At 44.5% G+C, this 16,894-nt stretch overlaps 1 protein-coding gene across 37 annotated transcripts in view; it reads right to left on the reverse strand.

The window, feature by feature from the left end:
* Positions 1 to 16,894, reverse strand: part of Cacna1c (calcium voltage-gated channel subunit alpha1 C) — a 551,969-nt gene that overhangs the window by 27,811 nt on the left and 507,264 nt on the right. For all 37 annotated transcript variants that reach the window (XM_013110334.3, XM_040739165.1, XM_040739170.1 and 34 more), the window contains 7 exons: positions 15,971 to 16,099; positions 13,642 to 13,707; positions 12,914 to 13,005; positions 4,677 to 4,842; positions 3,991 to 4,118; positions 3,301 to 3,397; positions 1,271 to 1,373 (listed from right to left, as the gene is read on the reverse strand). In XM_013110334.3, coding sequence (XP_012965788.1) covers positions 1,271 to 1,373; positions 3,301 to 3,397; positions 3,991 to 4,118; positions 4,677 to 4,842; positions 12,914 to 13,005; positions 13,642 to 13,707; positions 15,971 to 16,099 — 781 coding nt within the window. The remainder of the gene's footprint in view (positions 1 to 1,270; positions 1,374 to 3,300; positions 3,398 to 3,990; positions 4,119 to 4,676; positions 4,843 to 12,913; positions 13,006 to 13,641; positions 13,708 to 15,970; positions 16,100 to 16,894) is intronic.

Here is a 16,894-nt window from a genome sequence, read left to right on the forward strand (position 1 = left end):
GAATTCCCATTTCTTAACAATGGTTATCTGTGATTGAGTCTTTGGCAGTCCCTCAGGTATTGGCATTATTTCATGGAGATCTGGTTGGCTTGTGTGCACAAATGCTTTTTATTCCTTCCTGGAGCCAAAACCTGCATTATTAATTTATAGCAAGCTTTAAGTATCACAACACATTCTTTCTAGTAGTCATTCTGTCTTTTCTCCTTGGAGAAGAAAGCCCTTCTCTTGGAACGGGAAGGAAATGATATTCACTGTAGAAAATTTGGAAAGACTGGAGCTGAAATAAGGTTCCACTACACAGTGATATTCAATATTAATATAACAGCAGACATTCTTCCAGTTTTGTCTGTTATACACATGTGTGCATTAAGTATGTATCGAATTTTCTCATCAGGCCTATTTATACCTACCCCAGATTGAAGTTTTGTATTACTAATGGCATTTTTTTTGCCCTTTGCTTTCTTTTTAGTTTACCAGGAGAATTTGATACATTTTTATTTTTTAAAGGTTGGCTCATTATCCTGATCTGTATCTTGCAGGATTGGTTCTTGGCTCCCTCGTGCCTGTTATTTGCTGGAAGAGTAAAACTAAAGAAGGCACCTCTCTGGGTGACACTGTGAAGTAAATGCCAGATGCCACCACCTTCCATTATTTCACAATATGGAAAACAAAGCAAGACAGTAAATAGTTATACACATGCTGTGCCCTGTTGTGTGTGATGCCCAGTGCCCTTCCCCTGCAACATGGACACTGGCTGGAAGCCTGTTTGGTTTGTACAGGAGAAATGTATGCACTCTCTCTAAATGCAGGTTCTCAAGCTTCTGTAGGCAATGACCTCTATTTACCATAGTCACTGCTTGTCAATGCTACCTTTCCAACATAGGTCCTTTAAATTTCAAAAGAGAATTGAATGTTTGGGAGATATGCCTGTCTCTAATAAAAGTTCATCAGTATGGGGCTTGGTCCTGCTCTGCAAAACAACCACCTCTTCCGTGTTTTCCACTAAACCTTCAAGTCCTCAGGAGGTTACCAGGGCAATTTCTAGGGTTTGACAGAAAAGAAAAGTTAAAAATAAATAAGTTATGGCAAGGGGGCCATTTAGTAACCAGAGAAAATGTAAGTGGATGCACCTCTTGGAGAGTTAGAGTGCAGGCTGTTGGTGTTATTCTGCACTGGTGCTATGTAGGCAGGAGCATCTTTCTGATGGGGATGCTAGACTTTCCTAAGCACCCTCCTGCCAGTGGTACCAGTGGTCCATGAGAGCCATTACCTTCTGTTTTGATCCTCAGGGCTGTCCTGACTAGGGCAAACAGGGTAGCATTGAACATGACTGTCCCATCGCTGTTCAGAGGCATGTTCATGGACACCAGGCGCTGGAGGGAAAAGGAGGCTGAATCAGTGACAAGGATGGGCAGTTCTTAAAGGCTCTGTGCAATCATTGTGGCAGGGAGGTTGGGAGGCCTCTGGAAACTTGGATGGGTGCTGTTGGGAGTGGGAGGGGTATGCATGTGGTCACCACAGTGTTTGCAAGCTTTTCCAGAGAGAAACTAAGCTTTGTGGTTAGTACTCCTGTGCCTCCACTTCCCTTAGCCCTTGCTTCCACAAAGCACCCTCTCCTACTCTGTGCTCAGGCCTACAGACAGCTATGCTATCTACTAGCAGCAAGAACAGCCACTGCCTGCCAGACAGAATTGTCCAACTCCAAAGAAAAGGAACACGCGATGGCTCTGGGGGGACAGAGTACCCTTTTTCTGCATATAGACATATTTATTTCTACTTCAGTCCCGGTACCAAAATCACCCAAACAGGGTTTTGTTGCTCTCCACCCCCAAAACATGCTCCCCTGACCTCCTCCTCCCTTGGGGGAGCCATCAGCACACAGGGGTCATCGGGAGAAAGAGCAATATGATATCCATCATGGATAACACTGATGTCATCCCTCAGACCACATGGGGTCTGCCTGTGATATTTTGCCAAGGGTTGCATTTTTCCCGGGTGAATGCATCATTTTGAATCTTTTAGACACTAACTTAGACCTGTATACCCCAGCTCCCTCTGGGCTGTTTGACCTTACATTTGATTGGTACTTCTTACAGCTTGAATCCTGAATGTCACCCAAAGACCATGCCATAAAGGCTCAGTACTCTTGGGAAGTGGTGGACCCTTCAGGAGGTACAGCCTAGTGGGAAGAAATGACAGGAAACCACACCCTTGAGGATGATATTAGCATCTTGGTCTCTCTTTTTCCCTCTCTGCTTCTGAGGTGAAGAGGCCCTGTGGTGAGTGGGCCTTTTCCTCAACTGTAATGTCCCAAAGTTGCCACTGACCCAAAGCACAGGCCTGGTGATCACAGACCGAAACCTCCAAAACTGTGAACCAAAAGGAACCTTTTTACAGGTTAAGCAACTCAGGTACTTGTCACAGCCGCAGAAAGAAGAATGACAGAAGGCTCCTGTTTCTCATATTTTTAGTACACTTGGAAATCTCCTGAAGTTCTTTTTGGAATAAAGCAGGGGTACTGATCAGGGAAATCAGACTACCACAGAGCATAAGTGAAAGTTCCATGCTTCCTAAACTCTGTTTTCCACGAATGGGTTATCCAAGGAGCTCAATTATTGGCCGTTTGCATTTCTTCCTCTATATGGCTGGGCTCTCTGCTACTGCTTTCCCAGCTCTTTATAAGCTCACCAGGGTTCTCACCAGAAACACAGAGTGGGGAGAATGGAGGTAGATGGTGACCGGATGCAGGGATGCTCCTCATCAGTCACTGGGCCATGTGGCAGGGTCTACAGTAGGCTTAAGGATCCCTATCCTCAAGGTCAGTGAGTGGCTGTGCTATCAGAGCCTGATGTTTGTTCCAGCAGTTTTGAATCATAGATTCACTTAGGAATTTGATAAAAATGGCAGGTTCCTGTCTGGGTAAAGTTTGTATTTTGTGATGAGACATTACTTGTGGCCTCTCTAATGGTTTTCTGACTTCAGGACAAAGTTCTTAACCCATTACCCTAGGTGAGGAGAATCACCTGATGCCCAGGCTGTGCAGTCTAATGAGGATGTATAAACCCTTTATTCAGGTAGGATATCTGCTTCCCTCACTGGGAAACAAGGCATTCGTTGTGATGGTTGTTCTTTTATAGTCTTAGGACTTTAGATCTAGAAGGTCCTTAAAATAGAATTCAGCTCACATTTGTTTCTCTAAATACCTAAAATATTTTTATTCCCTTAATAATCACAAAGGCATCAAGGTATCTAGCCTCCTGTATTTGTTCTTTCCCCTCAGGAACCCAGGTCATTCCTTACTTTGCAGGCCACACGGTGAGGACACAACTTCCCAAAACCCAAGGGGGGCTGAATTCGACGGAGGAGGGTCACCACATCCAAGTGTTTTATCCGACCCCTAGAGAATGAAGGAGAGAAGGAAAGGCGGTCAGATGGTCAGGACTCACCTACTGGGGTGGGGCCAGATGCAGGGGCATTCCCTGCAGGGCTACCTGAAGGCCTGAGCAGTGCAGAGATACATGACAGAACTGTAAACTCAGGGCACATGTTACAGCTTTCATCACAGAAGAAGTTTGTTAGGGCTGTGCTCCAGGGAGAAGGGATTCTAGTAGTGCAATTAAATCCCAGTGTGTATGTGTTGCTCAGTCAATGAACCATTTGGCCAGAAGGCATTTAGGGATGGTCATTTAACTGTTATGGGTAAATGAGTTTCCATAAACCTGAGGTCAAGATGGAGCTGAAGTCTACCTAATCCTAAATGATCCAATGTAAGTGTTGCTAGTTTCATCTGACACTAGTCTTTTATTTTTTCATTCAACTGATATGTTCCCCAGCTGTGTGGCCTCCTCTTGCTGGCCCTTAACCCTTCAGTCTGATACATTTCAGGGTTTTCAGTTAGTACACCCAATGTTGACCTCTCTTGGATCTCTTCTACAGGTCACTCAACCCCCTCTCAGTTTGGTGGGTCGGAGTTTCCCTCTAGGAACTTACTTGGCTTCAGGGTCATACTCGGCCCAGATCCTTTTGAATTCATCCAGATGATGGGGACCAAGGATAGACCAATCCCTTGTCAGGTAGTCAAAGTTGTCCATGATAACGGCTACGAAGAGGTTGATGATCTGCAGGGAACAGTTGGTACACTAAGGGGTTTGTCAAGACTTACACATTTGCTGCCTAAGCCCACTTCAGCAGTCAGTGCCTGGGCAAGCCAGAGACCAAGGTTTCTAACTATCAGAAATATGCTAGCCCTTAGGATGCCAACTGCTAGAATTTAGGTCTCTTGGACATGAGTTCAACACTATTCCCCTGAGCATCTTGAGTAATGAATCATATACGTAGACAGACCAGCTTCCTTTGTACCAAGTTACCAGGAACAGAGAGGGGCTTTGTCTGGTCACCTTTCCCTAACTCCTGAACAAGATATTAGAGACATACAAGTTCATGCAGAACTTCCACACGTCTTTGTCTTTTAGAATAATGCAACCACGAGAGCTGCGAATGCACAAGATGGAGTCTGGTTGAGTCGCTCTGGGTCAAGGCTTCTGGCCCTTCTCAGGGGTGAGATATCTCCACTAATACAGTTTTCCCAAGACGGCTCGTATGCTGGGATTGCCCTGACCCCATACTGCACCGAAACTGCCAGCATCTCTGTGCTGTTGAATCCCACCTCAGCTTACCAGGAAGGCACAGAGCATATAGAAGCTGATGAAGTAGAAGACAGCAAAGCTGCTGCCACAGGGGGTCTCCCCTTCTGTGCTGTTGCTGGGCTCGGACTCTGGGGCACACTTCTTGCCCGGCATACAGGCCAGCATGATGTCCTGCCAGGCTTCCCCGGTGGCACACCTAGACAAGAGAGGCCAGAGTCCAACCTCAGCTGGCCACTCACTCACTCACTCACTCACTCACTCATTCACTCACTCATTCACTCACTCTCACTCATTCACTCACTCACTCTCACTCATTCACTCACTCACTCACTCACACTCACTCACTCACTCATTCACTCACTCACTTATTCACTCACTCACTTATTCACTTACTCACTCACTCACTCACACTCACTCTCTCACTCACTCACACTCACTCACTCTCACTCACACTCACAATCACTCATTCACAATCACTCACACTCACTCATACACTCACTCACTCTCACTCACACTCACTCACTCACACTTACAATCACTCATTCACAATCACTCACACTCACTCACACACTCACTCACTCTCACACTCACTCACTCACACTCACAATCACTCATTCACAATCACACTCACTCACTCACACTCACACTTACAATCACTCATTCACAATCACTCACACTCACTCATTCACAATCACTCACACTCACTCACACACTCACACTCACACTTACAATCACTCATTCACAATCACTCACACTCACTCACTCACACTCACAATCACTCATTCACAATCACTCACACTCACTCACACACTCACTCTCACTCACACTCACTCACTCACACTCACTCACACTCACAATCACTCATTCACAATCACTCACACTCACTCACTCTCACTCACACTCACTCACACTCATTCACACTCACTCACACTCACTCACACACTCACTCTCACTCACTCACTCACACTCATTCACACTTACAATCACTCATTCACTCACTCACACTCACTCACTCATTCATACTCACACACTCACTCACTCACCCTCTCACTCAGGCAAGGCTCCCCGAGCCTCACCTTCCAGAAGGAGTTGCTAAAAGGAATTGGAATTCAATGTTGACTGGATGTTGAGTGTGTCCATTAAATATGGAAATATAAAGCATTGTTTTGAATGTTTTAAAACTTAAGCCACACAGGAAGTTTCTGAAAACATAAGCTTTTATCTATGTGAAGATTTTAGATGCAGCCATGTAGACATTACAGCTGTAGTTTGCTTTCAGTGCTACACAGAAGCACCCTCTATGAGTACATTAAAAAACCCACACTTGCTATGGGAGTGGGTTTTCAGAAAGGTTCTTTTTGTTGTCACAGCTAACACTGTAGTAAGTATGCCGGTCCATGTCTTGGGTGTCTGCTTAGGAATGGAACTCCCAAGTCTTCATTTTTACCAGGTAGCACTTGTCTGGTTTAGACTAGGGTCATCAGTGTCATTGCAGACACATCAGCTCTTGGTATTAGTTAATTTTAATCCTCATATGATGGTGTGGAGTGATATTTCACTGCTATTTGGCTTTTCACGGCCAGCCTGGGCTACATGAGGTCTTATCTTGAAAAGAAATAAAATAAGTATCTTTTTTTAAAAATGGCTTTGCAATGATTAGTACGTTGTCAGTTTTGATTGTGTCTCCTCTTGACTGCATGTTCATGGCATTACTCCTTTGACTCATGGGCTAGGTATCTTTTTGTTTAGTCAAACAGTCCTAGTCCTTAGTTACATTCACTACAAATGTCTCATTCCAAATATGGCTTGTCTCTAGCTTAACAGCACACTTCCCAAGGCTCTAAACTCAGGATTCCCATATTCTCAAGGCAGGGACCTTACCCACTGAGCCATCACCCCAGTCTATCCTTCTCATATTATTGCCCTGAATAGAACTTTCAACATAATATTGACTAGAAAAAGTGATAACATAATGTCTATTGTACTTACTAATTGGTTGTCACAAACTGGTGATTTTCTTGGTGGCTCTCCCACCTCACTGATCCTACCCACTGTTATAAAATGGATTTGCTTGCATTTTCTACCTGAATTAGCCTTTGCCTTCAGATGGCAGTTCCCCACGTTGTAGTGTTTGTGACTTCTTGCTTCTTTTTTTTTTTTTTAAAGGTACTAGTTCATCTTCTCTGCTGAGTGGGGGAGGCTCCTGCCTCTTTCTATTTCTGAGGGCTTGGGTGACTGGGAATTATTTAGTCCTCGACCACAGATGAAAACACATCAGCATGTCCTGTAAAGGTTGTGATTTTGACAACCTTTTCAATATCTATTGTAGTTAATGCTACTCATTTATTGAGAGCATCTCACTGTTTAAATTAGCACTAATCTGCACCTGGCAGGGAGAGCTGCTCCCTCTGATAAGCTGGGACTAAATGGCTGTGCTCACTTTGATTTATATAAGTGGCAGTCTAGAAAACTATACACGGGGAAATTTTTTCAAAGAATAATTCGTTCTTTAAATTTGTAGTTTCTTATTTAGTGATTTTCCAGCTAATACTTTATTTTTTTCTTAAAAAATACTATCAAGATCGATTTAATGCTGTCCAAATATTCTTGGATGTGTGGTCTTCCACTGGAGTGACGTTTTTCTCCTTACCAAATCTTTGTTTGTGGGTCTCTTCACATAATATTGGTAAAGATAATCTTTAAGAGATTGAATGAAAAGTTAGTGTATCTTGTAACCTTGGGGGGGGTGTCCAAGTAATCAGACAGTCAGGAATACCCTTTTACCTTTCCCCCAAAGTATCCAAATGCTAAGTTATAAGCAACCTGGGGAAGGATTTGCATGTTCTTTTCTGCAATGCACATTGGTCCACAATAATAGGAAGGTCCAGTCTTCAGCGGAGGAAACAGGCCTGCTTCACTGTGCCATTCTTGCATTTATTCCGTGCACATAGCCCTTCCAGCTTTCCCGAGTGCCAGAGGCCACTTGTGTGGCCACAGGCTTCTCATAGGAGTTACAAGTTTGTGTCCACTACCCACTTTAAAGACCTTTTGTCAGCCAGTGGCAAGAAAGAAGCGTAGCTTCATTATAAAGCCGCCAATCACCTCAGAGATGAGGCAAAAGTGAGGCATGAAATTTACTCGCTGTTCTAAAAATCATTTCCATATCCATATATATTTTTTAAGTTTTTTGAGACATGGTTTCTCTGTGTAACTTTGTAGACCAGGCTGGCCTTGAACTCACAAAAGATCTGCCTGACTCTGAGTACTAGGATGTGCCACCACCGCCTAGGTTCCATATCCATAATTATGCAACGTTCCCATGCTTGGTGTTGTGTTTTTGTTTTATTAGTGTTTATATTTAATAAATAAATATTTAGTTATTGGTATTTAAGGAATCACCTTCTAAGGACTAAAAATAAGTTTTGTTTATTTTGGCAACTTACACTTTTATTTTCACAAGTGAACTCCTTCATAATTTGGGATTACTTTGATGCTCATTTGCCCATCTGTTTATTTCATATAATCTCCTAAAGAAGGATGCTTGAGTTCTTATTTTCTCTGGCATTGACCCGTCATCTCACCTTGGTTCTCATTGCTGTACTTTCAACTCAGGTGAATAGTGGAGAGTCTTAACATTTTATGTGGGTAGATTTTAAAGGGGCTATCTCTACGCACAATTCCTAGCTTACTATATTGATGTTGGAGAAGCTTTAGAACTTGTTAAATTTGTTATGACTTAAGTTGTGGCTACTCTGTGGATGTTTCTGCACGCTCAAAGAGAATGTGTCTTTTTGCCATTTATTGAGGACAGCTCTATAAGTGACACTTCTTAATTGTGTAAGTTAGATGGTCTTTCACCTGTGTCAAACTATAATTATTTTATGAACTATACATTTAGCCATTCACTGTTATGTGTTTGTTTTCTCCTTGAGTTCTATTACTATATATATATTTCCAAACAATATTGTTAAGCTTCTGTTGTTTGTAACTATTATATATTATTGCTCAATTAAACCTTTTATCAGCATCAAATCCTCCTCTTAGTTTTGTCTACTGCTTCTTACCTGGAATTTTACTTCTATGGACGCTGTGACTGTTGCATGTACATGGCAAGCATTGCTGGTATCTCCGTTTCCCATCTCTTTATCCTCACTGTCTTTGGGTCACTTTGTTTTACTGTATCTATTACACATATTCTTGAGCCAGAATTATTTTTATTTATTTATTTATTTGCTTTTGTCTTTTGACACAGGGTTCCTCTGTGTAGTCCTACCTGTCCAACTCACTATGTAGATCAGGCTGGCCTCAAACTCACAGAGATCCAACTGTCTCTGCTTCCCAAGTGCTGGGATTAAAGGTGTGTGCCACCATGCCTGGCTAGCATTTTTTTTTTTTTTGCGCCAGCAGTAGACTATCAATCATTAAAAATTGTGATTATTTAGCCTGGCGGTGGTGGCACATGCCTTTAATCTCAGCACTGGGGGGGGGCAGAGGCAGGAAAATCTCTGAGTTTGAGACCAGCCTGGTCTACAAAGCTACACAGATTAAACCCAGTCTCGGGGAAAAAAAAACAAAAAGAAAAAATTGTATTAATTGTATGAATTAATAAGTTTCACTGTGAAATTTCTATATATGCATGTATCATGCCTAATCTTTATTTTTAAAGAATTTAAAATTATTTTTGAGTGTGTGTGTGTGTGTATGTGTACATGTGTGGTGGTCAAAGAACAACTTGCAGGAGTCAATCTTTCCCTTCTCCTACGTGGGTCTTGGGGAAATGAACTCAGGTTGTCCCTCTTGCCAGAAAGCACCTTTACCCATTGAGCTATATGGCTGGTCTAATGCTTGAATTTTTAATGGAAATTTTAAACAAGCTCAATTTTTAATATTTTGTATTATCTTTTTTCTTCCTTTTAACTTTATTTTTCTAATTTTTTTATTTATTTAGGTGTCACTTTTGCCCTTCTTTTTTGATAAACCATTGATGTTCTCCTTGTCCAGTGTGCTGACCTAGTGGTTTACTTTCAGGCACCACTGAGCTACATATACACTCTCCTTCCTCTGCTTTGGAATGTATGCATGCAACCTCTATGTATCTAGTTGTTGACTTTTAATATTTAACATACACGTTTACAAGCCCTTTATTCCTGTCACACAGATGAGTCACACTGTGAGTCTCATCTACTGAGATGGCCACATGGCTTTTGCCCTTCATTCTGTCATTGTGCTGTGTCACTTCTTGATTTGCATATGGAGGACCACACTGACATCCCAGGTTTGAATTCCACCTGTACACAATGATTGATGCTTGCATTGTACTGTTCAATGAAGTCTGCTGGTATTCTGTTGAGGATTCTTTTGTATTTACATTAATTAAAGATATTGGTCTATGACGGTGGTTCTCAATCTGTGGGTCGCAATCCCCTTGGGGGTTTTAAGACCGTCAGAAAACATAGATATCTACATTATAATTCCTAACAGTAGCAAAATTACAGTTTTGAAGTAGCAATGAAAGTAATCTTATGGTTGGGGGTCACTACAACATGAGGAATTGAATCAAAGGGTCACAGCATTAGGAAAGTAGTAATCACTGGCCTCGTTTCCTTTTCTTGTAGTGTCTTTGTACAGTTGGTCTAAACAAACAAACAAACAAACAAAAACAGCTTGAAGGAATTTCCCTTTCTTCAACATTTTGGAGTTTTTATACTTTGCAAACCTTTAAGATCTTTTTTTCTTATTGTTGGCATTCTAGCATTCTAAAAAGTCAGTATAAACAAACAGTTAAGGCTATTTGGAGATAAGATTGACAGAGGGAACTGCCATGGAATTCAAACTAGCTTTACTCATGATCCCGCTGCCCCAGACTTCTGAGTTCTGAGTGTATACGCATGAGCCACCACCTCCGGTAGGTCAAAGATTTTTCTGTTAGCCTATTCTTCACTTAGCAAGTTATTTCAATCTGAAGGCTTACTTCTGTTTTGAAATTTTATTGGATCAGCCTGGTGTTTTACTCTCCTCATTTCCTCTGTTCTTGTCTGGAGTTTCTATTCCATGGTAGGCTTCTATCTCTACTCTCTTTGTCTTAAGTTTTACTTCATACTTCATTTTTCTTTGTACTTTGGTTATATAGTAAGGGAACTTCAGTTGATATTTCAGCTCATCAATACATTTTTATTTTTTTTATTTTTTTATTTTTTTTGGTTTTTCGAGACAGGGTTTCTCTGTATTGTTTTGGAGGCTATCGGTCTAGCCCAGCCTCGAACTCACAGAGATCCGCCTGGCTCTGCCTCCCGAGTGCTGGGATTAAAGGCGTGCGCCACCACCGCCCGGCCATCAAATACATTTTTAGATGTATCCTTTCTGCTATACAGATATTTAAAAATATTTTAGAAAGGAAAATAAAAATATTTAATCTTTGTATTTTCTCTTCATCTTTGACTTGTTTAATGATGGTTGCTGTCATCATTTCTTCTAATTTAGCAGAAGTGGTAGTCTTTAGTCACCCTAACAATGTGAACTGCATTTAATTTAAAATATTTCGGACCTGTTCCCTCCTTTTTCTTCCCTGTGTGCTCATTTATTTGTGACTTGAGCATGACACAGACACCTCTCCTTCCCCATGTCAGCTTCCTCAAATATTTTAGGATTATTCTCAGTTGCTCTTTGTGACCCAGAACCCAGCTCTCTGAATAAAGTCTTTATCAGTGAGCCCCCTGGGGGTCAAGGACTAAAGGCAAGATATGCGGAGAGGCCCGGTGGGCAGTTTCTCTCTTGAGGGCAGGGTCCCTGACAGGGAACACCCTGCTGGGTCTTTCAGACTCCAGAGCCCTGGGGTGAGATGTCAAATCTGCTGTCACAGTTTAAGAGCACAGCAGGGCTTCCCCTGAATCAAGTCCCAGAGGGACCTATGGGTTCAAGTAGTGGCCCAGGAGCAGTGACCCAGCTCTCTCCTGTCCCTTGTATCTGTTGACACTGGGATTGGAGAAGCTCCAGGCTGCTCTCACAGCCTCCCTTTTCTCAAACTGTCTGGAAATGTGCTACTCTCGTCTCATTCTTTTGAGAACTGAACCTCAACCTCATCTCCTTTCTTCCATTTAGAAGTTCCTCAACACTTCTAGTCCACTCGGAGCACTCTCTCATCTTTTTCTTTTCCATCTCCAGCAGCTATGGGTTTGTTCTTTGAAAAGGTATTTTCTGCCACTAAGAACTTTAGGAGAGAGAGAAGAGAGAGAGAGGAGAGGAGAGAGACAGAGACAGACAGAGACGGACAGAGAGGGACAGAGACAGAAATCAGTGGACAGTTTGAGGTCTGTGACCATCTCCTGCATTTGAGTGTGGCACAGGCTTACGCTGTGAAATGGCAGATTTACAATAAATAGCCTTGCATTCTGGTGGTGTGTGATTGGGAGGCAGTGATGCCAGGCTGATGTTAAGGAGACCCATCATTTTGATAAATGCATTTTGAGCAGTAATAAACATGGGTGTGGGATTAGGTTCTGTAGAGGTGGTGGTGGTAGCATCAGCTGACAGCTTTTCTCCCCATATGCCTGGAAAAGGGCCTTAAGGACCTTGGAGACAAGAGAAATAGCCTATCCACCAGCCGGGGACTAGATGGAGTCTCAGAGTGTGACATCATGCAAAATGAAGTTGAGAAGATGAAGCAGATAAGGGGATCATGGTGATCCAAGAGAACAAGAAGATGGTGGTGTAAGAGATGAACTCTGGGTAGTGTGAGAAAACCCCCTCCCAGCCACACCCATGGAGGCAGATTTCCAAGAAGTACGGAGTCTAAAGGATGACTTGCTAAGCATATTGTCAGAGAAGGTAGACACGTTGCTCATGGTCAGTGTGCCGAGGCTTGCCTATGCCCCAGTTCAGATGCCAAGCCACCATGCTTTTGGTGTTTAACTCTGACCCGACAATGGCTGGGGTCAGGGGACTCCCAGATGACATGTGTGGTGCCTTGTGACTGTGCATGGGTAAATGACAATGTGACTTCCTGGCCAAGAGGGGAGAAGATGCCATTCTTTTCCTGTTCCCTCGTTCTCCAAGGGAAGGGCTATCATCCTGTAAGTGTGCATGTGTACACCTACATCATTAGAGACCCACCTGAAGGGCAGTGATCCTGCAAGTGTGTGTGTGTGTGTGTGTGTGTGTGTGTGTGTGTGTGTGTGTATACCAGCGTCATCAGAGACCCACCGGAAGAGCAGTGACCCTGCAAGTGTGTGTGAGTTTGTATGTGTGTACCTGCGTCATCAGAGACCCACCTGAAGAGCAGTAGCACAGCCTGTGGGAACGTCTGGAAGTTGTTGTTCCGATTGATCTCTGTGGTGTCATTCAGGGCGATCTTACCAAATACCTGAAGAAAGAGGAATTCAGGGACCAGAGAAGGACAGCATGTTCATCTCCTGTCACTGTCTAACAGCCTCTCTGGGACTATCAGGCCAAGCAGTTTCTGATGTGACTCAGCAGACATTTGCTGTCCCATGATCCCGGACCCCTGCACACAGGAAAGGTCTCCCACCCAGGGAAGCTGGGGCAGAGGTCAGGGCGCTCCATGTAGGAACCAGGGCTCACTGTCTTCTCGACTTTGTATCTTCAGGCACCAAGTACACAGTTGATGCTTGGATTTTGCAGTGATAGTGAATGGTGGTCCAGAGCCTGGACAAGCTTCATTCATTCCTGACGTCACCCCAAACTGGGCACATCGAAAGTGCACAAAGCAGAGGATGCTGGTGGGGCACACCCGCTCTCTGCTGTCTCTCAATGAGGCTGTCCTCTCCTGAGGCCCACTGCTTAATTTATGAGTGAGTTCCCACTGCAGAACCCAAGCAAGCAGGGATCCCTGTGCTGTCTCTTGCCCATAGTCTATGGCATGTCCTCTTAGGGAAGTTCCAGCTCTTTGAAGGTTGAGTGACAGGCAGGAACACAAGTCAGAAGAGAGGGTACAGCGCTGGGGGCTGGGAAGAGATCAAGGAGGCAGAGTTTCTCATACCTGCATCCCAATCACTGCATAGATGAAGAACAGCATCACGATCAGAAGGGCCACATAGGGCAGGGCCTAGAAGGAAGCACAGAGGGACCATGAGACCCTGGGCGACAGGCCAGTAGGGTCCTTTCCCAGAAAGCATTGCAGTCCCAGCCACAGCATTCACTGCTATTTAGCTTAGGAGGACTGAGCTCTAGGGGGAGAATCTGAGAGGTGAGATCTGGCTTCCCATATCAGCTATCTGTCTGCCTGTCTGTCTGCCTGTCTGTCTGTCTGTCTGTCTATCTATCTATCTTCATCTGTCATTATCTATCTTCATCTATTTTTCATTATCTGTCTATATCTATCAATCTCTCTCATATATCTATCTGTTTGTCATCTGTCATCTATCTACCATTTGTCATTATCTATCTATCTGCAACTATCTATCTATCTTCATCTGTCATTATCTATTTTCATCTATTTTTCATTATCTGTCTATTATCTATCAATCTCTCTCATATATCTATCTTTCTGTCATCTATTTTTTATCTGACTATATTCATCTATCTATCTATCTATTATCTATCTGTCTGTCTATCTATCTATCTATCTATCTATTATCTATCTGTCTGTCTATCTATCAATCATTTGTCATCATGTATGTATGTATCTATCATCTGTTATTACCTATCTATCATTTATCTATCTCTCTATCAATAATTATCTGTATCTATCTATCTATCTATCTATCTATCTATCTATCTATCTATCCATCCATCTCCTAGGAATGGAGCTGATGCTGAGGGTCTCTACCACTGAGTCCTGGTCATGCTTCAGAGTGATGGAGGAGGCATATTGTTTACTGAAAACAATCAAGGAGCATCCCTCCTCGGACTACAGTTACATATTTGCACAAAGAAAGAAGGGGTGATGGAAATTACCCAACAAGACCACCGTAGTCACCAGGGAAAAGTGGGAAGGAGGCAGCTTATACCCTGCCTTTATGCAGTTACTTTCATATAAATGAGCAGTCAGCACTATTGCTATGATAAGCAGTTAATAAGGAGAAATGTAAAAAACAGTCATGGGTTCTCACGTTGCTGCCCTCACTTTCCAGCTCTGGAGCCTGGACATGTTACTTAACTTCTCTGGATCTGTTTCCTGATCTGAATGCATCACACTTATACCTGGCAGGGACTGTGGCATTTAAAGGATCTAAGGCTTGCGAAATACATGACACATTAGCATAAGCATATACATAATTAGGTTCCACAAAGTTTGCTCATTCAGTATACTCCCTAAACAGAGCCATGGCCAATTTGGAGGAGGCACTGATGATATCACCACCTTTTGTGAGATCATGGAAACGTAGCTTTGTGGCTTAGGAAAGATGCTGCCCGTTTACCACTAGATGGCACCGAGAGATCACACAATTTTTAAAGGCTGGTGGGCTCTCTTGCTCCCTGATCAAGTCCCATTCTTCAAGGTCACCCTAGCCACTTCCCATTACAAGGAAATGTTGGGGTGTCTCAGGGGCCAAGGCAGGACCAGCCTAGAAACCTGCCTTCATCGTGACCGGAGAAGGGTCCAGGAGTGGGGGTGGGGGAGCTGCAGCTTCTCCTTAGAGGTCGAGAGGCCAGCAGGGTGGGACACGATTGGAAGAACACTGGACCTGTGTGCAGCTGGGCTGGACCTTGAGGCCATCAGAGAGCTTTGGGTGGCAGTGTCCACAGAGCTGTGAGTTTGGAAGGGGTCTCCAAACAGGGCAGGCAAGTCACCACTACAAGATAACTGTCCTCTGGGTACAATCCCCACTCTGAGCACATCTGGATGGAGACAGACCCCACACCCTATTTGAACTTGCTAGCCTAGATGCAGGGTCTAGGGAAGTCTGAGAGTGGACTTGTGGGAAGAGGCTGGCTTTTTTGTGTGGTGTCTGGGAAGCACAGTTAGGAATTTCTACAGACCTTTCCCAGGAGTCCAAGCGCCTCAATGGCTTCGCTTCTCGTGACCTTCACACTTACACCGCACTCCTCAGGACTGGTCTTACACCCCCTTTTTCTAGTAAATTCTCTGGAAAGTGTTGAACCCTGGATTTTGTAATCACAGGTCTACTCCCTTCAGAATCACATTGCCACCACACACTCACACAGTCACTTAGGACAGCATGAGGGCCAGCTCCGGCCAGACCGGGGCCCTGAATGCTGTGCTGGAGCTGTTTCTTTCCCGGTCTGCCCTTTGTGGGGGGGGGGGTCCTAGAGAAAGTGACAGTGGGACACTAGGTCATTCCACTTCCTGGGGCAGTGGAGGCTGTCTCTCTACCAGCTGTACAAGGGGGAGGTGGCATGGCTACCTGGAAGGACTTGATGAAGGTCCACAGCAGGGTCCGGATGCCTTCCCCACGGCTCAGCAGCTTCACCAGGCGCATGACCCGGAAGAGACGGAAGAAGGTGATGGAGATGCGGGAGTTCTCCTCTGCGCTCTAGAACCCGTTGGCAATAGGGGGTGCAGTTAACACAGCAAGAAGGCGGGGCAGGAAGGGATCCTCTGAGAAACAGCCATTGGTTGAGAGGAGGCAGGCCAGGGTGGGGTCAGCTGCACTAGACTCTTTCCTTAGGCTCCAACTCCCTGTTTCCGAGGTGCGAGGCCAGCGCATTTCTTTCCAGGTCGGCAACCTATCCCAGGGTGTCTGCTAGACACAGCTCTGGGCCCATGCCTTGTTTTCCTGTCCTCCCCTTTCCCATAATTCCTAGCTCTTCAACTTTTACATGCTGTGGAATCTGGGCTGAGAGCACTGCCCTAGAGGCTCCTGCCCTCCTGTGGTGGGAGAAAGCAGCCCTGCAGCCCCTATCTTGCCAGCTGGGAGTACTGCCTCGTGAGTGGAACTCTGCTCTACCAGGCTGTCTGAAATAGCCTCTGAGCATGCCTTGGATGCTCAAGTCTCACTTCTCCCTGTCGCCACTTTCTTCTTCCCATGGTCCTGCCCTAAATGGCTGCCGGAACGGTGGTAGTGGCTTGCTGTGTTATAACGGGGGAGCCACAGTCCCATGCCTCACTGCAGCCTCTGGAGTTGCTGTCCATCCAGGGTCCTCAAGGCATGGCCTCGGAGGTTGTAACCTTTCCTAGAGGTCCGTGGTCTGGAGGGACTGGCGACACCAGCAGGACAAGGCAGGAGAGGCATCCTGTGCACTGAGTCCTAGACAAGGCTAAGCCTGGTACACGACCACTATGGGTGCCACTCAGGGTATCTTTGGGATGCCCTTGGGCAGAGAAAGAG

This window comes from Mesocricetus auratus, unplaced genomic scaffold (genome assembly GCF_017639785.1).
Source record: "Mesocricetus auratus isolate SY011 unplaced genomic scaffold, BCM_Maur_2.0 Super-Scaffold_100676, whole genome shotgun sequence".
NCBI lineage: Eukaryota > Metazoa > Chordata > Mammalia > Rodentia > Cricetidae > Mesocricetus > Mesocricetus auratus.